At 45.5% G+C, this 22708-nt stretch overlaps 2 protein-coding genes across 3 annotated transcripts in view; one reads left to right on the top strand and one right to left on the bottom strand.

Moving 5' to 3' along the window:
• Positions 1 to 875: 875 nt before the first annotated feature.
• On the bottom strand, positions 876 to 21025 carry med23 (mediator complex subunit 23). 2 transcript variants are annotated; one of them, XM_084483631.1, is made up of 31 exons: positions 20887 to 21025; positions 20146 to 20177; positions 19962 to 20049; positions 19409 to 19533; positions 18946 to 19057; positions 18494 to 18592; positions 18087 to 18188; positions 17912 to 17981; positions 17628 to 17740; positions 17394 to 17489; positions 16392 to 16409; positions 11467 to 11673; positions 11225 to 11368; positions 10924 to 11069; positions 9918 to 10163; positions 9589 to 9731; positions 9182 to 9356; positions 8866 to 9029; positions 8407 to 8531; positions 7885 to 8090; positions 7140 to 7320; positions 6232 to 6402; positions 5486 to 5702; positions 5026 to 5135; positions 4420 to 4546; positions 3565 to 3730; positions 3253 to 3325; positions 2650 to 2864; positions 2203 to 2323; positions 1966 to 2097; positions 876 to 1576 (listed from the first exon to the last, which is right to left on the bottom strand). In XM_084483631.1, the coding sequence occupies exons 1-31, from the start codon at positions 20935 to 20937 to the stop codon at positions 1361 to 1363; spliced, it is 4191 nt and encodes a 1396-aa protein (XP_084339757.1). In that variant the 5' UTR covers positions 20938 to 21025; the 3' UTR covers positions 876 to 1360. The 2 variants fall into 2 exon arrangements, with proteins under 2 accessions (XP_084339757.1, XP_084339758.1); XM_084483632.1 differs by lacking the exon at positions 16392 to 16409.
• A 347-nt stretch (positions 21026 to 21372) lies between these two features.
• Positions 21373 to 22708, top strand: part of il20ra (interleukin 20 receptor, alpha) — a 6218-nt gene continuing 4882 nt past the window's right edge. The window contains exons 1-3 of the mRNA XM_084483896.1: positions 21373 to 21418; positions 21536 to 21716; positions 22142 to 22265. Coding sequence (XP_084340022.1) covers positions 21662 to 21716; positions 22142 to 22265 — 179 coding nt within the window. The 5' untranslated portion in view covers positions 21373 to 21418; positions 21536 to 21661. The remainder of the gene's footprint in view (positions 21419 to 21535; positions 21717 to 22141; positions 22266 to 22708) is intronic.

Here is a 22708-nt window from a genome sequence, read left to right as displayed (position 1 = left end):
ACTATTAGTTACAGAGATTGTGAATCTTTATAGTAAAGATGAGTGAGTTCAGTGAGTTCACCTTAAATTCACCGTTAGTTCATCAAATGATGTCGGATGATGAAGTCGTCTCAACCTCAGTGGAAACATCCCAACGTTATGTCAAAGTACAGATGGTTAAGGTGAGGTTATGGTTATACCTCAACTTAACCACTTCTAAACTTTAAAAATAATTATATATAAATATAAACATATTTGCATATTGTATCAAAAACAAAATAGGCCTACCTATACATTTGAAATAAGCAACTTACTATTCTTTCAGTCCTTCTATCTCGGCATGTATACATCAGCAACTCTGTTAGTTTCTGAAGACATACCGCGTGTTCCGTCTGTTAAGGTGCAGCCACACTCGCAGCATTCATTGAGGTCGAAGTTTTGGCTTATGGGCGCAGCATTATGTTCCTGCAATACTGAAGCACCTTCAGGCCAGTGTGCGAATTAAGGGGGAGCTATAGCTCCCCTAGTGGTGATTTGAGCTCCCCTGGAAACATGTTATCATAGCCAAATAAATGCTATTTTGGGCATGGTTTTTCTCAAATGTGTAAAATAAGTTAAATAGCCCCCCTTAACAATCCTTCCACGACCAACCCCCCTCAACAATTACACCCGCGGCCTTTCATAATGTGCACCCCGCTCCCCCGGAGACTGTGGTATAATTCGCACACTGCTTCAGGCCCGTTAATAATTAAATATATATATTTTTTTTTATTATGAAAGGTTAATGATTTACCAGAGTTGCCTCTGAAATATACAAACTGATAACAAGTTGTACAACGACACAGGCTCACAAAATTAAGAAAAAACTATTTATTTTGCGTACGGAAGGCATTTCTTATGAAAATGTAACATATTACAAAAGGACTTAAAACAATGAATTCATGATACTGAATATTTGCTGCATGATACTCAATTAATGATTAAGGCCACTGACACAATGTTATGATCGATCACTAGATCTCATTCCATGATCTAGAAGTTGAGAAACCCAGTACTTGACTACTCACACCTAACACCAGTATATCAATGAGAGTCTATAAGATATTCAAACTTCACATTGCTAGGTCACGGCGACCACCTTTAACTGTCGTTTAACTTTTATTTAAACAAGGAAAAATTCCTATTTTTGTTTATTTCAGTCATGATGGAAAAACTAAAAACAATTCAGTAAAAAATGATTGTGGCTTGAGAGCACATTTGTGTATTTTATGTACAGAACGCATCTCTACATGTCTCTGTGTGTGTGTGTGTGTGTGTGTGTGTGTGTGTGTGTGTGTGTGTGTGTGTGTGTGTGTGTGTGCGTGCGCGTACCCACGGCTCCCTAGCCTACTGACATAGGAGTGTGCTGCGTGGATGAGGGGGAGGAGACGGAGATGGAGGAGGTCGGAGGCTGAGCGGAGGAGGTGCTAGTGGTGGTGGAGGAGGAGGAGGAGGAGGAGGGCGGAGCAGCGGACGACGTCTCGATCTTGCTGCTGTGTGTGATGAAGCGGAGGCGGAGCTTCATGGCCGGACGCAGTGTCATGATGATCTTCTCCACCTGAGGGGGAGGAGCATAAATACAGATTATTCTACTTTGTTTAAGAATACTTGATTCTGATTGGCTGGGAGGAGGGAATTAACCTGGCAGGTTGCCCGCTGACTTGTCGGTTGTACTTGCTGCTGACTTGCTGAAAAATCGATGTACTAAGGATCACAATTATATTTTCCAAATATTAAATAGATTCACAGATTAAATGTCACAATTTTATTTGTTCCAGATTGAATATCGCTTCTTAGACTGAATATCATGATTACATTTGACCAAATACTGTATAAATTCACGGCGCATGTTATATCAATTTTAATAGATTACACATGGTTTGGGGCAGTATTATATGTCTGGCTTGATTTGTGTCTGGCTTTGCGTAGCCTTCGGAGAACACACACCTGCTCCTTGACGCTGTCTCCCGTGTACATGTACTTGATGTGATAGAGGCAGTCACAGATGGGGTCCATGAAGTGGAGGTGTTGACTGTGTTGATCCACCGCCTGCAGCATCTCGTAGAACGCCACGCCAATCTGAAAGTGTGTACACACACACACACACACACACACATTAGCCCAACTGAGGTGATATACAGCAACAGGAGTCTATGTAGGCTGTGTGTGTGTATGTGGCCGTACCTCCAGCATGCAGCGGGTCCTCTCCTGTTGGAAGCGCTGCAGGAAGGGCCCCACCAGGTGGTACACATACAGCAGCTGGAACTCCGTCTGGACCACGGGCTTCAGCGTCTCCGACAGAAACCTACATACAAACACACAGACACACAGACAGACACACACACACACACACACAAGAACAATTACATAATATCAAGCATTAGATATTAGAATTCACATTTATTTCGAACGAATGCCATCATGTTCGGCATAGAGTCCAGCCACTGTGTGCATGTGTGAGAGCCACAATTAAAGGGTCCTGCTATTTGTACAAGCCTACCCAGTGGGCTGTACCAGCTGGCAGGTGTGAACTATGCAGACTATGCATCTGGGTAGACATGCCCACGTGTGATGTCATTAACGGGTACATTTTTGCGTGTGTCTGTGTGTGCGCGTGCGCATGCTTCTCACTTGGGAATGAGCGAGAGCTGTCCGATGGACGAGTGGTGCCAGACGGCGTGCGCCAGCGCGAGCACGTAGCTGCAGTTCATCTCGCTGTAGCTCTGGTGGCAGGCCGTGAAGTCCAGCAGGGCGAAGGGGCAGCCCGCCCACGCCGTCTCCGTCGTCAGCGTGGGGGAGCCCATCACCGACACGATGCGGTCATGGAGGACGATCCAGTAGGGCTCCTGGAAGACAGGGAGGGGGGAGTGGGGTGGGGGAGGAGGAGAAGGAGGAGGGTGAGGCTGGAGGTCACCCTGCCTCACAGACGTTCTCATCGCATGCCGTCAAGAAAGAGACGTCACACTACGCTACGCTTCTGGACCCTCGCTCGGCCGAGGCTGGAGGGGAGCCCCCTAGCTGTGTGTTGAAAGGGTGTGAGGGCTTGGCTGTGGTGGGCATCCCTGGGTGTTTTCATTCATTTAGTCGCACACTTTAGTATTCGCTAGATTAACCCAGAATGCATTTGTTCATGTCAATAGCTAATTTGGTCTAGAGAGCATCCGGTATGGAGAGAGACTGAGGCATGTCATGTGTTTGTTCTGAGAGGGCCGTGCGTGTGCGTCTTAGTCTTACAGGCAAGGCGGTGATCACCAGGCCGATGGCGTTCATCCAGGCTGTGATGTTCTCTCGGGGAACCAGAGGCTGACTGAGAGGCACAGAGAAGCACAGGATTTAGATCACACCTACTGCAGTGTGCTCCTGTCCCTAAACCCACAACAACTAGAATGATAAAATACACTTTCATGTTGCATGTTTTAGGAAAGTTTTTTTTTTATGCATGCGAGTGTGTGTGTCTCTCTACATGTGCTACCCTGTGTGTGTGTGTGTGTGTGTGTGTTTGTGTGTGTCTTTATCTGTCAGTGTGTGTGTCTGTCTGTCTCCTACCTCCTCAGCACCACGTTGAGCAGGGCGTTGCCTACGTCCTTGCCGGGCACTGTCAGTGCCATCAGCTCCACGCAGGTGACGTGCAGGGCGTGGGCGGCCGGGTTGGGGAACTCGTTGAACCTCCAGTCACAGTTGGGGAAGGGACCGGGGGACTTGCCCGCCATCGGTGGAGCAGTGGTTAAAGAAGGGCCCGAGGAAGGAGGTTTCATCAAAGGTCGTCTGAGGACCTACATTACATTATTACCTCGGTTTAATCTAGGTTTAGACTCAAACGTTAAGTCACTATTGAACATTTGAACAATATTCCTAAATTGAGTTATATTCTGTTGCTCCATTACTTTAAATCTGGATTTGAAGTTCTATTTAGGATTCTGTTTAAACTTGCTTGTGAGGTGGTTTGAATGACAGTTAGTCCCACACCCTATCCTAGTTCCTCAGTTACGCTCAGTTGGTTTAATGCTCATGCTCTTTGAGTTTCTTTGTCTCATTTGTTTCCCTCCGTACCCGCTGCTGTGAACTAGGTTGATTAGGATATCTCCTACTCCTATTAATCTAATTTACATTTTAAATTTAAATTTAAATTGACCAAAATCTTGATTGTCTCTAATCTTGGGAGTGAGTCACCTCAGTCTGACATTTATTTATTGTTCTCTTATATCTTAGAAAAACCTGTTGGGCTGATAAAGAGCAACGCATTACCACTATAACCATTTAAATCAGTGGAGCTCTATTAATTCATCAAATCCTTCAAGGACCACTAAACACTTCTTAAGATTGGTTTAGGCCATCATAACTAGCAGTCAGTTGTCTTGAGGCCAATCAATGACAATGAGGTGGGCGTGTATCAAAGGATATTGTCCACCAGCCGTCCAATGAGCTTGCAGTAGTAGGTGTCATCAGGGATCCACACGTTGTCCTCACGGGCGCTCATGCCAAACTTGATGTAGGTCTCGCTGAGACACCATCCTGGAGTACGGTTGTCCTGGAGGGACCAAGACCCTGAGTTATTCTCCATCCAACAGAATACCCAGATCACTATCATCCATTACTAGTTAACTATTGGTCATCCAGCAGATCCCTTCATTCAAAGGGACTGGACAGTGAGTCTTGGACGTCATTAAGGAGCAGGCTAGGGTTTGGTTTCTTGCTCTAGGAAGGCTACAGGTAGACTGCAGAGTGAGACATTATCAATTTAACCCAGAACCGGGTTAGGGTTAGGACCAGCCCCTACTAGAGCCTATCCTGCCCTAGCCCCTACTAGACTACCCTGCTACTCACTTGGTAACAATCCTAGTGAATACTAGGTAATTACCATGTTATTAAGCAACTGCTATACATTATACATTATTATATAATTAGTCAAATAGAATGGTTTTTGCTTTCATTGCTCTTATTGAGGCAGTTCAAATCAAACAATGGGCCCCTGAAGATAAACCATTGTGATTATTGAACATGCACTACCTTCAGTGAAGACATGATGGCGTGCACCAGCTTCCTCTTCAGGCTGGTCCTCTCCCTCAGGTGCCGCTCATAGTAGTGCAGCGTGTTGTACAGATAGGTCACCGGGCGGTCTGCACGCGCACACATGCCACGGTGGAACACACACAAGACAGGGAGGAGGACACAGACAAAGTTACATTTATGGTGTAAAGACAAAAAAAAAAAACTGTAGAAAACCACATCCTCGTTCTCTTGCACGCAGACTGGTGAATGAAATCCCCCCCCCCCCACACACACACACACACACACACACACACACACACACACACACACACACACACACACACACACACACACACACACACACACACACACACACACACACACACACACACACAGTTTTGGGGACTTCCCTTAATGAGACATGTTTGTGTAACTGCCAGTAAAGCATTATCTCCCCCTTTCTATAAGGTCTCTTCACCGTGGAACTTGTAGAGCCCCCCCAGGTGGTCCAGCAGGGTCTCTAGGGACTTGGAGACGGGGATGAGCTCCAGGAAGCGGTGGATGACGATGTCGAAGACGGGCAGGAAGCGCAGACACACGTTGCCGAAGTAGATGGGCAGGTACTGGGACGTGTGCTGCATTGGGGGGTTCACCTGGTCGGCCAGACCCTCGAAGTACAGCTTCTCGGGGTATTTCTTAGAATGGGAATCAGGATGGACTGCATTAAGACCAAACACCCTAACGGAAACTAACATTTAAATCAGGTGCACCCAGAACGGCAAAATTAACACACCACACCAATAATCTCAGGAATGTATGTCATTATGTAATAGTGAATGTTGTTATAGTGAATGTTGAGTAGTTTTCTGACTAGTACAAAAAAAACATCAGCAGGCCAACACTTTGTTTGTTTTCGACAATATTTCCCATGTGCACCCCTGTGTGTGTGTGTGTGTTTTGTGATGTGTACGTGTGTTTTGTGATGCGAATGTGTTGTGATGTGTGTGTGTTTTGTGATGTGCGTGTGTGTGTGTTTTGTGATGTGTGTGTGTGTGTCTTGTGATGTGTGTGTGGGTTTTGTGATGTGTGTGTGTCTTGTGATGTGTGTGTTTTGTGATGCGTGTGTGTTTTGTGATGCATCTGTGTTTTGTGATTATACGAGTGTGTGTGTGTGTGTGTGTGTGTATATACGTGTGTGTATGCGTGCTTGGTACTGCAGGGCACCTTGTGGTAGCTCATGTGCTTGCTGTGCCAGTCGTTCTGCAGCCAGTGCTCCGGCGCGTTCTCCTTGACGAAGTCGTTGACCCGGTTCCTGAAGTCGTTGGGCTTCAGCAGCAGCAGCTGGATGATGAAGTAGCACACCTGGGCCTCGTTGCCCTCGTGGCTACGCATCGCCTGCGGGAGGGGGGGGGAGCAAGGGCGAGAGCGAGATTGAGAGTGAGATTGAGATTGAGAGCGAGATTGAGAGTGAGATTGAGAGCCAGAGTGAGATTGAGAGTGAGATTGAGAGCGAGAGTGAGAGCGAGATTGAGAGCGAGATTGAGAGCCAGAGTGAGAGCGAGATTGAGAGCCAAGAGCGAGATTGAGAGCGAGATTGAGATTGAGAGCGAGATTGAGAGCGACAGTGAGAGATGTGAAAGAGGAAGGGATAAGCGAAGTGTGAGATTACAAGACCGAGGGGAACGTTTTGAATCCATTTTATGGATCAACTGAAACCACATAACCAAGCGCCATCGGGCTCTCTACGTGGGTGTGTGTGCGTCAGACCACTAATCATACACAGGTGTGTGCGTCCACAGACCACAATTCATAGACAGGTGTGTGAGTGTGAGTGTTAGTATGAGTGTGTGTGTGTATTAGTATGAGTGTGTGTGTATTAGTATGTGTGTGTGTGTGTGTGTGTGTGTGTATTAGTATGAGTGTGTGTGTGCGTGTATTAGTATGTGTGTGTATTAGTATGTGTGCGTGTGTGTGTGTGTGTATTAGTATGCGTGTGCGTGCGTGTATATTGGTATGAGTGTGTTAGTGAGTAAGCGTGTGTGTGTGTGTGTGTGTGTGTGTGTGTGTGTGTGTGTGTGTGTGTGTGTGTGTGTGTGTGTGTGTGTGTGTGTGTGTGTGTGTGTGTGTCTCACCAGACACAGGATGAGTCGGTCCAGGGTGACGATGTTGTACTTCCAGACCATGTCGTTGAGGATCTCAATGCACTTGTTGAGCTGCTGCCCCCCCGCCGACGTGGAGAACTCGTACACCAGGAAGTCCGCGAACGTGCGCACGTGGGCCACCAGTGCACGGGCCCCGATCCGCTCCAGCACCCTACGACAACGAGCACACACACACACACACACACACACACACACACACACAATATAACATTTGATCTGGACAAATAATTTCAATACAATCTTATCAATCTCACAATGGAGGCAGGTTCTTTAAGAGAAATAAACCCAGTTCTTCCATTTTTCTTTATTGTACAGGTCCCCTTTGTGTCTATATGTACGTGTATGTGGATCTGTGTGCGTGTGTTCTTATTCGTCTGTGTCCCTGTGTGTGTATGCAGTCTAGAACTCACTTAAGTTGGAGTGTGCCGTCCCTGTGGAATTGAGAAAGGACTTTGAAATGTTACACGTCATCTACTGTAGCTTTGCACTACCTCTAAACACATGTTACACCTCTACTGGAGTTTTGCATCATCACTAAATGATAAATCTATTGTAGCCTTACACCACCAACATAATGACATTTAAAAAAAAAATTTAGATTGGTACAAATGTGTTCTGGCTATAAAAGTGCCAGTAGCTACATGTGGTGGTAAATGTAACGCCTGTGTGCAGAGCGTTGGCTGTGTGTGTGTCTGTGTGCATGCGTGCGGCCCACCTGAAGCCTATCTGGTTGATGTGGTCCGTCTCCAGCAGCATCTTCCACAGCAGACACAGGAAGAGGGGCGGTGAGCCCTGCAGGGAGAAGTGGGTGATGATGTCGTTCTCGTTGGACATGGACTTCCACTTCCGGTACTCCTCCTCCACGTTCTTCTTCAGGTTGAAGCGGGACTCCTGGGGCACGTTGTTCTGCTTGAAGAACGCCTGAAACAGAGTGAGAGCGAGAGGGAAGTCTTCTGTTAGAAGTGTTACAGTAATATGCTGACTGGGTGTAAGTCAGCAGTCAACATCGGTGATGACGAAAGTGTGAGTGAGTGAGTGTGCAAGTGAGAGTGATTGTCAGTGTCAGTGTGAGAGTGAGAGTGAGAGTGAGTGTGAGTGAGTGAGTGAGTGATTGTGAGTGTAAGTGTGAGAGTGAGAGTGAGTGTGACAGTGAGTTTGAGTGATTGAGTGAGTGAAATTGAGTAAGTAAAAGTGAGTGAGAGTGAGTGAGTAAGAGTGAGAGAGAGTGTGTGTGTACCTGCAGCGGAGCAGGGAAGCAGGACAGGGTGTGTGAGGCCCAGTTGTGCGGCGTGAAGGTCATGATGGTCTGCAGGATGTCTTTGCACCAGGTGCCTTGGATGGAGTCAGATCCTGTGAAGAAATCTGCACACACACAGCAAGTGAGTCATCCACAGGCACTATGTTCAATAAGGATGGAAGGAAGGAGGTAAGGAAGAAAGGGACGACGAGAGAGAGGGAGGGAGGAACGAACGAACGAACAAAAGATGAAAGGGAGGAATGAAGGAAGAATAAAGGGGCGGAAGGAATCCAGTTAGCTTCTACATGACAGGATGCGTTTAAGAGCACATTTTAAAAAAATAAGAAATTATGCATATCGTACCTTTAACTAAAGGTTGACCAAGCCAGTCAAATAAATGGGAAACGGTTAAAAACCAAAGAGGACCGCCGTCCAGCCAGATTAGAGTGATTTAACTACCTGTAATATGGGTGGCTCTGGCCAGAGTTAGGATCAGAGCTCTGTTCAGCTCCTCCGACTCCGCTGACAGGACCGTCTTGGGGTCGTTGAGGAAGCGCGTGAACTGGGGCTGCACCTCAGAGCTGCCCAGTGCTGTGATCAACCGCAGTGCTGTGCTCTCAACACTAGGGCGAGACAAAGAGAGGTCCAGATGTCCATGTTACAATCCATGGAGCAGGTATTCTGCAATTTTCTTCAGGAACAAGTTAGTCTGTGGGCGTGTGTTTGTGTACACATGTGTGTGTGTGCGTGTGTGCGCAGACGCCCTCTCTAGTACCAGAGGTGCAGCTGGTTCTGGTTGGTCTGGGGCACGGCAGCCAGGCTGTGCAGATGGCTGAGCAGCTGGACGCGGTAGTGGGGCTGGATGTGGTGCATCCGGTAGCTGAACATCTCCAGCAATGTGTGCAGGATGCCCCACGCGTGGGACTTGAACACGTTGGGCAGCAGCTGGCCTGCACACATCAGAGAGCATCATGGGAGTTGTACTGAAAAAACCCTCAGTCAAAGTAAATACATCAGCAGGTTCAAACACAACATTATCTTCCCCCCATAATGACAAATCATTTCAAGATGACATCACTTCATTACAAGTACCAATATGTCAATATATTCTATTCTTCATAACGGCTAATCCTAAATGCTGTGTGCATGCGTCTGGTTATGAGACACGACCGGTGAACTGACTTATGAAACCCTTGATGCCCAGAGACTCTATCTCCATGTAGACCAGCAGCCTGCTGTAGGTCTCCACCAGGGCCGGGGCCAGGGCGATGCTGGACTTGGCGTGAGCCAGCTTGATCACACGAGTGGCAATGCTGTGGATCAGACTGATGGGGAAACCAAGGCACAGACACAGTCGTGTGAGTGATATGAAGGGAGGCAGAGAGCAAAGAAAAGAGAAAGAAAGAAAGAGAGAGAGAAAGAGAGAAAATAAATATAACTTAATCGTCACTATATCAGTTCCAAAACACTTAAAAACACATAGATGTACTTTAAATCCCGCAAACACACACCTCATCTTGGCATGCACGGTGAGGGAGTCCAGCAAGTTCATGGGCAGGGGAGAGACGGAGCCCGACGCCGTGCAGTTCGTGCCGGGCAGGTTGATGCGCATGGAGCCGTTGCCGTAGATGGTCTCCACCAGCACGCCCATGGGCAGCGTGAAGCACTCCGAGTTGGTGCTGTAGGCGTTGCACAGCAGGGCGATCTTGTAGTCCAACATGCCCAGGGATTTGTTGCGGAGCGACTGCTGCAGGAACCTAGAGGGCGGAGAGGTGGGAAGATGGAGGGAGAGAGATACAGAGATAGAGAGTGAGGGGAGGGTTGGAGGGGGAGAAACGAAACGCTTGTTTCTGTGCCACCGCAAGATGGGGTGGGTTGATAAATCATGGCTGATTTACATCTCGACATAAACAATGTCCACAAGCAACCTGTGCTCTTAGCACATCAGCCAATTCATCTTCATTAAATAGTTCAGGCAGCAAGAATTTAGCAAGCAAGTTTGTTTAGTCCCCAGGTTCCTCGTTGACATGACATTAAAATAAAGGTCAGTTATTTTCCGGTTCTTTTGGTCAAATGAATGAATGTGTTAAGGCTCCCGGCTGAAAGGTTCTGGGTTTGAAACCAGATATACTAGTCTACATGTAGTAGGCGTCCTTGAGCAAGATGCCTAAACCCTGCCTGTTCATTCACAACATACCTCTAAAATAAATCAGCTTCAGTGCAAGTGGGTTGCTTGGAAGCAAGCCAAAAGCTACTACAGTGGAAAACATAAGCGTAACCTTCTACAGTAGGAGCCCTTGATGAACGGCTCTATTCTGGTAACTTCAGCCCACAGAATGAATAAATGAATGAATGAATAAGCAGTGGCAGGCAAGTCCTACAGACTGGGAGACTGGAAAGCAGCACAATACTACTATTATAGTTTTCTCCTGTTGGAGGGCCTGCTGGATCAGGGGTGCGTTCTTCATCAGTTCATTTGGATCCATTCACATCAAAAAGCTTGGGAGGGGTTCTTACTCGTGGTGCAGTTTCAGCGAGTGTGGTATGGGTATCTGCAGCTTGGAGTTGTCATTCTGGGCCTTGCGGTTCAGATGGATCCAGATGCATGTCATGGCGAAGGAGTGAGTGGACTGGGGCTTGTTAATGTCTGGGACTGGAATACACTGGGAGAGAGCGGGATGGAGATAGAGAGAGATGGAGAGGGGGGGAGAGGGAGACAGTAAGAAAGGCATCCTTTTGCTTGTCAAAGCAAACACACACACACACACACACACACACACACACACACACACACACACACACACACACACACACTTACTTCTTTCTCTGGGTACAGTAGGTCAAAGAGCTTCATGACGGGCAGGAAGTCGGCCAGGGCATTCTTCTGGATGCTCCCGGAGATGAACTGTAGCAACACCCACATCAGGTGGTCCCTGCCCTTTATCAGACCTCTGCCTGCAAGCTGGGGAACATCACACATCAACCTGATAAATAGGAGATCAGGGACACACAGACACACAGGAAGGTAACATCTCAAAACTTTGTGTGCGTGACCTTTACCTTCTGGTGCAGGGACAGCACCATGTGGGGGAAGCTGGCGAACTGGAAGAGCACAAAGAAGATGAGCTGCGATGACAGGTGCTGCCACAGCAGCTGGCTGGTGCCGCCCACGTCGGCGTCAAAGTGCTCCTCCGTCTCCGAGCGCTCCATCGCGTACACCACCAGGTCCACCAGCTGCTCCTCCAGCACCGGGCACCGCTGCTTGTGCTGGGAGGGGTGGAGGGGGTCGGGGAGAGGGGTGTTGGGTTTGAGGTGATGGTGGGTTTGAGGTGGTGGTGGTGGTGGGCAGAGAGTGGTGGAGGGTTTAAGGTGGAGGTGGGTGGAGAGGGGTGGAGGTGGGTGGAGAGGGGTGGAGGGTTGGAGGTGGAGAGGGGTGGATGGTTTGAGGTGGAGGTGGGTGGAGGGGGTGGAGGTGGGTGGAGGGTGGAGGTGGTGGTGGTGGTGGGTGGAGGGTTTGAGGTGGTGGTGGTGGTGGTGGGCAGAGGGGTGGAGGGTTGGAGGTGGTGGTGGTGGGTGGAGGGTTGGAGGTGGTGGTAGGCGGAGAGAGGTGGAGGGTTTGAGGTGGAGAGGGGTGGAGGGTTTGAGGTGGAGAGGGGTGGATGGTTTGAGGTGGAGGTGGGTGGAGGGTGGAGGTGGTGGTGGGTGGAGGGTTTGCGGTGGTGGTGGTGGTGGTGGGCAGAGGGGTGGAGGGTTGGAGGTGGTGGTGGTGGGTGGAGGGTTGGAGGTGGTGGTAGGCGGAGAGGGGTGGAGGGTTTGAGGTGGTGGTGGTGGTGGGTGGAGGGTTTGAGGTGGTGGTGGTGGTGGGCAGAGGGGTGGAGGGTTGGAGGTGGTGGTGGCGGTGGGTGGAGGGTTGGAGGTGGTGGTAGGCGGAGAGGGGTGGAGGGTTTGAGGTGGTGGTGGTGGGTTTGAGGTGGTGGTGGGCAGAGAGGGGTGGAGGGTTTAAGGTGGTCGTGGGCAGAGAGGGGTGGAGGGTTTAAGGTGGTGGTAGTGGTGGTGGTGGGTGGAGGGTTTGAGGGTGGTGGTGGGCAGAGAGGGGTGGAGGGTTTGAGGTGGTGGTGGGTGGAGAGGGGTGTGGGTGGTTGGAAAGCGGTGTTGGTGGGAAATGGACGGGGTGGGGATGGGTAGTTGGAGATGGGGGAGTGGAGGGATGATGTTAAGAAGGGTGTGGTTAAGGGTTTGGGGACAATTATTTGTGTGGAAACAGTGTGTAACAGTGTGAAAAATAGAGAGGGAGGGAAAGAGAGAGGGGTGTTTTAACAAATAAATGAAACAAAAGGATGGATGGAGGGGAGAGACAGGAAGGAAGCAGGGGAGGAGAAAGAAAGAAACAAGAGAAATGTTAAATAACATAATAAACAAAAATGACATGTTACAACCAACTAAAAGAAATTGACCTAGAGTTAACATATCCCTATGCTTGTCTTACTTTACCTGCGCATCTACTCAGATTACTAGCATAACTTGATGAAAGAGAGATGGAGGCTAGCGATGAACGACAGGATGACAGGAAGCAAACAATACAAAGAGAATTTGGGGTGAAGAGGGAGATGAAAGGGCATTTATTTTTCAATATATCATTACAAATAAAAGTGACATTTGCCACTACCATTTGGCAATAAGGGTAAAAGTGCAAAACGACAAAAAGTAGTTTTTTTATTTACCTACTTTACATTTTCATATAAATATCGCTCTAAAATCAAGGGTTAGATGTATTATTATATATTAGAAAAATTTGCTGTATTACTGTGTGCAGGGTGTACCTATGAATGAACAGTGATGAAGGTGCTATTAGTTTATCGATTACACACCCTGGACGCTAGCCCATCATACACCAATTCTCCTTCATTTACCTCGTTGGTAATTACCCACCAATAGGAATAACCCTATTTTATTCAGGAGTGGGCATTAGCATTAGCCAGGCTAAATCCTTGAGGGACGACAATTCCCATAGTTTATACCGATGACAACCCCCTGGGAGGACCACAGAGTGGGAGAATGGTGGTGGATGGAGGTGGGCCCTATATCGGCAAGCGGCTGCTACAGTCGGACGGGACGGGGGCTGGCTTAGCATGGCACGGGGGCACACGACCAAACAGGATTTAAAAAAACAACAACGAAACAAAACAATTCAAAACACCGCACACATACATACAGACAGACATGCAAGGGCTGCAGAGGGCATGGCCAGACAGACGGCTGGACGTCACTTGGGAGCGGACGAGGAATCCAAACATCATGCCAACACCTACATTCTCCGTTCACCCGTCAGAGTGCTGCCCTTCACTCCCTGCCCCTGAGCGGAAATGAGGTCGGTACTCGGCGGACACACGCGTGCACGCAAACACATCTCCGTGAGCACCATAGGCATTTATAAACTCCCTGATAATTAATTGTGTGTGTAGGAAAGGGGGGTTGGCCGGGCTCGCTGGCAGATAAGTACAATTAAAACAACTGTCTGTTAAAAGACAAGAACAAATCCCACAGCCGACAAGATGCCAAAAGGAACTAATGCTAACGTAGAAAAACAACTTTCAAACACGTCTTAAGATTAAAGTTGAATCTCGCTTCTGCGTTTTGAAATTGACTGGGTGGAAATATCCTTCCCATTGCCAATATTTGTCCTTGTGTTGTCTACAATATGTGGGCCCCACTGCTCAATTACAAGGAAATAAACGCACCTTAAACAACATGATGTGAACTAACATTTGTAACAAATATACATTAGTCCAACAGGAATGAATGACCCAAAATAAGTAGACAGGCCGAGATTGTGGATATACAGTATCTCACAAAAGTGAGTACACCCCTCACATTTTTGTAAATATTTTATTAAATCTATTCATGGGACAACACTGAAGAAATTAGTAGTAGTATACAGCTTGTAGTAGTCAGTGTACAGCTTGTATAACAGTGTAAATGTACTGTCCCCTCAAAATGTCTCGACACACAGCCATTAATGTATAAACCGCTGGCACCAAAAGTGAAAATGTCCAAATTGGGCCCAAAGTGTCAATATTTTGTGTGGCCACCATTATTTTCCAGCACCTCGACCTTACGTTTTAGGATGCTCAATAGGGTTTAGGTCTGGAGACATGCCCAGCCAGTCCATCACCTTTACCCTCAGCTTCTTTAGCAAGGCAGTGGTCGTCTTGGAGTTGTGTTTGGGGTCGTTATCATGTTGCCCTGCGGCCAAAGTTCCGGAGAGAGGGGATCATGCTCTGCCTCTGATCATGCTGAGCGTCATATCCAGAGGTTGTCTGGATATGATGACATGTACTGTGAAATACTGAAGCAGAGTATGATCCCCTCTCTTCGGAAACTGGGCCGCAGGGCAGTATTCCAGCATGATAACGACCCAAAACACAACTCCAAGACGACCACTGCCTTGCTAAAGAAGCTGAGGGTAAAGGTGATGGACTGGCTGGGCATGTCTCCAGACCTAAACCCTATTGAGCATCCTAAAAAGGAAGGTTGAGGGGCGCAAGGTCTCTAACGTCCATCAGCTTCATGATGACGTCAAGGACAAGTGGAAGAGGATTCCAGTGGCAACCTGTGAAGCTCTAGTGAACTCCATGCCCAAGAGGGTTAAGGCAGTGCTGGAAAATAATGGTGGCCACACCAAATATTGTCACTTTGGGCCCGATTTGGACATTTTCACTTAGAGGTGTACTCACTTTTGGTGCCAGCGGTTTAGACATTAATGGCTGTGTTGGTGTGTTGAGTTATTTTGAGGGGACAGTACATTTACACTGCTATACAAGCTGTACACTGACTACTTTACATTGTATCAAAGTGTAATTTCTTCAGTGTTGTTCCATGAATAGATTTAATAAAATATTTACAAAAATGTGAGGGGTGTACTCACTTTTGTGAGATACTGTATTTCCTTGATCAGTGTACTAAAAAAATTGGTTATTGATTTCTACACCTACTGATCTACAGGAATTTTTGTTACTGAAGCAGATTAATTTAGAGTTCTTTTTTATGATCCTGTTACTGACAATTTGCTATACTATACAAAATGTTAGCAATTACACATAGCATATAACTAGTTAGACAGTGTTTAGGAATGTAGGAAAGTGTTGAATCTGGACTCAAGAGTTCTCCTTTTGCTCCCTTTTTGAACCCAAACTAAGCAACCAATTGGTTAGTAAATTAAGAGTTGTTTTGCCCATGTCAACTCAACAGAAAACAGGAGAAGGAGAAACACTCTGCTTAAAAAAACTCAGTCACAAACAAACACAAGGCAAGGACCAGAACACATCCACACATGCAGCGCACCAGGACTTCAAATACCAACAGCAGAGTATATTGGGGTGGTTGAATGAATCTGTCATTCTCTGGTGCCCCAATAGAGTTAAGAGTTGTGTTAAGACGATATGTAAAGAGAGATCCATTTGGTCAGGAGGACATGGTTTAAATTGATTCTGGTTCAAATATGGATTCTGGTTAAAATGTAGTTAAACGGAACTGCCTTGTGAACTATACAATTTAACAAAAAAAAACCTCCTCTTTTTGATTACGTGAAGTTGGGAGTGATTTAAAGCGTTGTTCCCATGTTTCCAGAAGGGACATCAAGAGGTATCGCAGAGAGCATACCCTCATTTAAAAGAGGCTGGGAAGGCATGGACCACTGTGCAGTGATATTTCATGACACTGCATTCCTACAGCCTATCCTACTCTGTGCGTCCATACGCACACTGTTTTATTCACACAACACAATATCCACAAAACCCTGCTGTTTTCATTCCAAGTCCTGGGTTTTTTTCGTTTTGTTTTTTTCTCCATTCATGTGTCCCTTCCCCTCCCCCGGTTTGACACTTCTAAGACGGTGATGATGCTCATCAGCGTGTCTAAGGAGCCAAGCGTCCAATGGGCTGGTTAGTTAGCAGGTCAGGTGACCAGGGAGAGGAATAACGACATACCTGGGCAATGTTCAGAGTCTAGAGAGTGCATGGCAGAGACAGACGCAACACACAACCAGGACAAGAAAGAATATAAGGAGAAAACAAAACCAAACAGAAGAACAGAGAGATAAAGAAAGGAAAGAACAAAAGAGAGAAAGAGAAAAGAAGAAAGTGACTAAGGAGCTACGTTCTTCCCTTGGAGAACAGTTAGAACATCAACTCAGCCATGGTCAATCCATCATTGGTGATTGTTTTCATATAAAATAAAATAAAAATCAATGAAAGGAAGTTCCACCAATAAGTATTGCGAAGGTTCAAGGTAGCCAATACAATATTTTGAAGAACAGCCTTAGCCAAATGGAAAATTCAAAGTTGCACATAGAATTTTAATTCAGCAGCCTGTATATTTCAAGTTTGTCCCTTAATCCACCATCAGTCCATAATCAATGTATACATATATGTTTGAAAGAAATGTTAAAATAAAATGATTGCACGCATTAGTATGCACCTCTATATTGCCATCTGATTTTTCCATTTATGGGCTTTACTAGACTTCTTGAAGGTACAGCGAATGAAAGCAGGTTAAACAGACACCAGTGCATTGTGGCCTGGTTTACCATAAAGGCTCCCAGAGGTTTATATTTTGGTCAACAGAGAGTTATAGTAGATGGTGCTTGAGAGAGTAAGCAGGAAGTTAAAAAACAGTGAGTGGTGCGTGGGAGTTCCGTATGAGGAGGACAAAGAGAATGTGAAGAGTGAAGAATGAAGTAGTAGTAATTGATCTTGATGGGAATCATTAGAAATGGAGGACATCCAAAACCAACTCCAGGACAATGAGATGGGAAAAAAGTTATGGAATTGGGAAAAAGTAGAAACTATCTTGCAATGATGAAAAGAAAGAGGGGTGGAAGAAAAACAATAATAGACAGAAATAAAGGGGGCAATATGTAAAGCCACAATGGAGGAGGGAGGGGCAAAGAGAGAGTGAGAAAGAGAGAGGGGGAGAGCGAGAATGGTTACCTGCTTGTTGAGTCCGAGCATGTTGCACACCATTTCTCTAGAGTACGGCTGTTCCAGCACGTAACGCAACAGGCCTGTCTGGGGCTCAAACAGGTCCTGGGAAACGATAACAACCAGTATACCGAATATTAACAGTGGAATACTATTGTGTGTGAGAATGAGAGTGAGTGGTTGAGAGACGGTGATGACAAACAAGAGATGGGGAACTTTGATAGAACAGTGTGCTTGTGTTACCTTGTCATAAGGCAGCATGCCCCTTAGGGGAAAACGCAGTGTGGAGGGGTCTAATTTCCAGGAGTTACAGATGGCACCGCTGTTATTCACCACCGGCAACAGACTACACCTGCCTGCACACACACACACACACACACACACACACACACACACACACACACACACACACACACACACCTTTGAATATGTTCAAATATATGGTCAAATATAACTCTCAAATGTGTCTTAAGAAGGTGATATGTGCGTGTCGATGTGTGAGATGCCACATATTTTCTTTGGCTTACCACAGATGGAGTTGATTCTGGATGTAGGTCGGAAACTGTCGACAAAGTCTGATATCAGACTGCCCAGGAGCTAGAGAGAAAGTGCATGTGGAAGGACGAAAGATGAATACACACACACACATGCATTACAATACCTAAACTGAACGAAATGAACGAACACACACAGAACGCATACCCAGTGTGACAGCTGTCCCTCAGGATAGAGTTTTCTGATCTCTGTGATGGCAAAATAGGCAGGAAGGAGGCAGGCATTTCTGTCCAGGATATACTCTACCACCTGATGAAGACACACGTGCACACACACAAACAAAGCTGATGACGCTGAGGAAAAAAATGTTAGAAGATGCTTCAAGCTACTGCTGTAAGTGCAGGTACATGTACATGTACACAGGTGTATATGTAGATATATAAAATATCTTTGTTGATGTGTACTTGTATTTTCACTATATTTTGTTTTGGTTCAACAACGCATTGGTGAATGAAAACTCAACACTCAACTAAGAGAAACAGAACCTCTGTGCTATCTAGTCCCAAGCACAAAGATTTTTGTAGTAAACATTTAGATGTGGGTATATGAAGTACCTCTCTGGCGACGAGTAGTTGCTGGACCACCGCTGAGCTGACTGTGGTTGGAATGGTCTGAATCTTGTCCAAAACAGCTTTCAATAGGTCACGGACACCCTGGAGGACACCAGCACACACAGGAAATAAATGTTTTGCAATAAGGGCAAACCATCCATTAGCACAGCACTTTTCCCAGATCCTTGTAGACATAAATACACTAAGCTCTTGGGTGCATCAGGAATCCATCCAGGAAATAGAGTGACATCTCATAATACTGTCAAAATAATGTCTCAATACTGCCAAAATAACTGTCTCAATACTGTCGAAATAACACTCAAAATAATGTCTCTCATCGATCCGTGTCGCATGTCAGACTACTGTTGCGTTACTGGTTACCTGCTCTCGGTTATCCTTCTAGGGTCGCTGAGCCTCCCCAGAAGATGTGCGAGTTCAATGTGTATTTGATGTACCTTGTAGTCCACCCCTCCGATGATCTTGCGGATGAGTTTGAAGGTAAGAGCCCACAGCTGACTCCTCTCCCACTCTAGGCTGTCTGAGCTTATAAGTGCTACACACACCATCCTAGATGGGCAGCAAATAGGATATAGACAAAACAGAGTTGATCGTTAAACATCTGCTATCAAAAGGTGCTGTCACAGTTTACTTACTCACACATTCATGTAATTTATTTTCTTTTTTTTGTTGACTATTATTAAAAACAATGTTTTTTGGTTTGTTTACGTGAGTTCCTTTCAAAGTACAGTGTTCCTTTGATACTCTCTAGAGGTCAAAAATGTAAATCACATCACTTGATGAAATAATGTCGGCTAGACAACAATCTAAAACAAATCAATCTATCTATCTAGGACACCCAGTGCCCTTATCCCTCAGTGCTTGAGGGTCAAACTTCTCCAGGTGAGTGATTCTGCGTACCGAGGTGGTAGTAAGCTGGTCTCCACGGCCATGGCCAGACAGTCGTACAGGAAGGAGATACGCTTGGGGCTATGTTGGCTGTGAGTGAACCGCACGATCCACTGAACACACTGGTCATGAGACTCCTATCGACAGACAAAGACACAGGGAAGCATACAATCAACAGACAGGAACAACAAACCCTTCCAATGTAACATGCAAACTGATCTGGGATCCAGCGGTCCTACTATGTAATAGCAGAAATTCTTGGGTCTGCAAGGAGCCTGGGCAGGAAACCACGACTGCAAGAGGCAGAGTTTTGCATTGTTTCCAAAGATATTCTACCAAAGGAACTCATTCGCGCAAAGCAGATGAAGATCTCAGAAGGGCATTTTCTCATTTAGCGGCCACTTCCATTGTTAGTATCTTACAGTGAAATCATATACATTTCAGCTCAGTACCAAGCAGGAGTTAGGCATCTTTCTCCAGGATAACTACTAGTTACATTCCAGATCTGGAGGATAAAACCCAGTCAGGTGAGTATGATTGATACACTATGCATGTGAATGCTCACCTGTGGCAACGTCCCCCAGTATTGCCTAAAGGCTCCAAGACAGCTGATCAATTTAGTCCTCTCATCTTCTGGAGTGTCCATAAACATGCTGTAATAAAAGAAATTGATCACACAAGCACTCGTACAATCGCGTGAGTGTGCAATCGTGTGTGCATATGCTGTGCGTGTGTGTATGTGTCCATACCCAGCAAAGGCCTCTTCGATCATCTCCGTTTTCTGCAAGACAATGGGCATGGACGGGAGAATAATCAGTGGTAAAACTGGGTAGAGTAGTAAAAGGCGCAATCTCTATCAATCGTTTTCCATTCTATCCCTTTTCTTCTTAACGTAGCATAGGTCTTGAAGCAAGCAATGTATCTGATTGTATTTAATAGCAATAAACACACCAATATTGTACCTCTACAGAGATTTTGGGTCATTTTTTTTTTTTAAATAGGCATATGTTGTTAATTCGTCTGTGAAGCATTTTTCAAGTGATCTGAAGTGATTGAACGCTTCACACACGAGAGGTGAGGTAGAGGTGCAATATCGGTGAGTTTATAGCCATTAAACACAATCAGAGAATAAATATTTTCATGGATACGGAACTCCATGGAGGGAATTGTAACTAGCCTAGGACATCCTATTTTGCCTTGAAAGGTTTTCTACGAAGGTCTAACGTTAAGTTAATAAAAGTTGTACGTGTGCTACATGGAATCGCAGGCAGTGACAGAAATACTAGACACCAATTTTTACATCCAGTTTTATTGCTCAACATACATGATGTTACCCGGAATTTAGGCACGTTTAATCGCAAAAGTTACTTTGTCGGTTGATTTTGTGCAGGTTACTAATTTGCCCATCATAACGTTGTGGCTTTTCACTCTGGGACGCTACTTCACGTTAGCTTTATTATACCATAATAAAAGAGGACCATGCGACCTACCACCACATCTTCAAAGATGCTCTGGAGCTGGGTTTCCATTGAAAGGGCCATTTGGATATATCTAGATACCAATTTCACCTGACCATCACACACATAGATTACTGTATACTTCTATATGACATGCTAATGCTGCAGCACCGGGACAAAAGCTTCAATGAAGTGTGCAACGTCAAAAACAAGCCGAAGGGGGAACAATACCCCCAGCGATATAGTTCCGCGTTGTTTCTTATACTACGCTCCCTCGTAAAAAAAAAAAAAAAGCGAAACATATCCTCGCAATAAAAAAAAAAAATTCTTAAGCTTTCCAGAGACTTGGTGGTTTTACAACGTTGTTTTTCCTTTGTTGAATTTATAACCATAAGTATGTATTTTTCTGAGGTGTCCCAGGGTAATTTCCATGGCACCTGAGCAGCCCTAGGTATTGGGTTGACTCCTCTCAACCCTCCCACTATTGTTAATGAATAACAACAAGCGCAGTGACATTCTTTCGCGCTCTCACGGTCACATTATCATTCATACTGAGCACTTACAGGTAAACTATTTCCGATTGATTGATTGATTCCGAACGATTACATACCTTTTTCCCCCGAAGAAGCACCTAAATCTATTTCACAAGTTCATGTAGTGTGTGTGTGTTTTTTTTTTATAGGACAGACAGCCGTTAAGATGAAGTGGATACCCAGGAAACGTCGAAGAAGTCGGATTTGTGTTTAAAGACCTGTTCGATCAGGAGGTCTGTGGAGACGATTCCGTGTTTATTCTCACACATGACGCCATGGAGAAGTTGACTTTGGTACTTGTTCTCCATGTAGGAGCGCTTTATAATGCAGGTAAGGGACACGGCTTATGTTTTTTTCTCACGGTGGGGTTTCTAAAGCAAACTTGTTGGAAAGTTTCAGTTTCACCCTCAATGCATGTGCGTGAGAGCCTAGGAAACGTTTCTATGCTTAAATGATTCAATTGATGACCATTACTTGATCATGGTATCTATATATTATAACATAGTATTTCTATTTCATAATAAATAAAAAAAATCATTAAACATTAAACATTAAATATTAATAGAATGTGATGTAATTAAGTGTCGAAGTATAAAAGTCCTATTTATTATCTTCGTTTTCATGAGACACTAATCATAGTTGTTATCCTGACTGAACTCTTTTACAACTCTGAATCTCTTTCTCTTTCTCTGTGTGTGTGTGTGTGTGTGTGTGTGTGTGTGTGTGTGCCTGTGTGTTTATTTATCTTTCTCTAGCCTTCTCTTCACCTCCCATGCCTGTCGATGTCTGGTTCTCTTCCATAAATCTGCAGAATATTCTCCATTGGCTTCCTGGGGAACAAACTCAACCGGGCACCTACTTTAGGGTGCAGTATGCCATGTATGTGTGTATGTCTTAAGGCTGTGTGGACTGTGGTCGCTGGGGGTGGTTGTGGCTCTGGGTAGATTTTAATTGAAGGTTATGCTTATCACCTATTTATTTTGGCTTTGAAAAACGACAACAATGTCCTTAAACCATTAATAATAAAAGCAGCTGTATTTAATAACATTCTGTTATTATCTTTTTCTATTTAGTCATTCATGTCATGCTTTATCAAATTTACTCTGAATTCAGAGGCATTATTAAACAACCATTATGATACAGGCAGGGGCAGGTAGGGGCATACCTCTCTAGGGGGTCTGGGGGGGACTCCCCGGAATTATTTCTTTATTAACAAGCTCTATTTTCATGTTTTTTATGCCATCTGGCATCTTATTTACATACATGCCTCTAATATTGAAACATTTCAAGTTGAATTGATAATTGTGATGTAATAAATATTA

This window comes from Micromesistius poutassou (assembly GCF_964030765.1).
Source record: "Micromesistius poutassou genome assembly, chromosome: 19".
NCBI lineage: Eukaryota > Metazoa > Chordata > Actinopteri > Gadiformes > Gadidae > Micromesistius > Micromesistius poutassou.
Note: the sequence above shows the minus strand (reverse complement) of the source record. Positions and strands in the feature narration are given on the sequence as shown.

Excerpts from the sequence above, each read along its gene's own strand:
- med23 (XM_084483631.1), bottom strand. The coding sequence starts at position 20,937 with ATGGCCCTTTCAATGGAAACCCAGCTCCAGAGCATCTTTGAAGATGTG. Across the intron at positions 17,741-17,911 it reads CAGAATCAACTCCATCTGTG|GCAGGTGTAGTCTGTTGCCG; the intron begins GTAAGCCAAAGA and ends GTGTGTGTGCAG. Across the intron at positions 2,865-3,252 it reads TGGTGATCACCGCCTTGCCT|GAGCCCTACTGGATCGTCCT; the intron begins GTAAGACTAAGA and ends CCTGTCTTCCAG.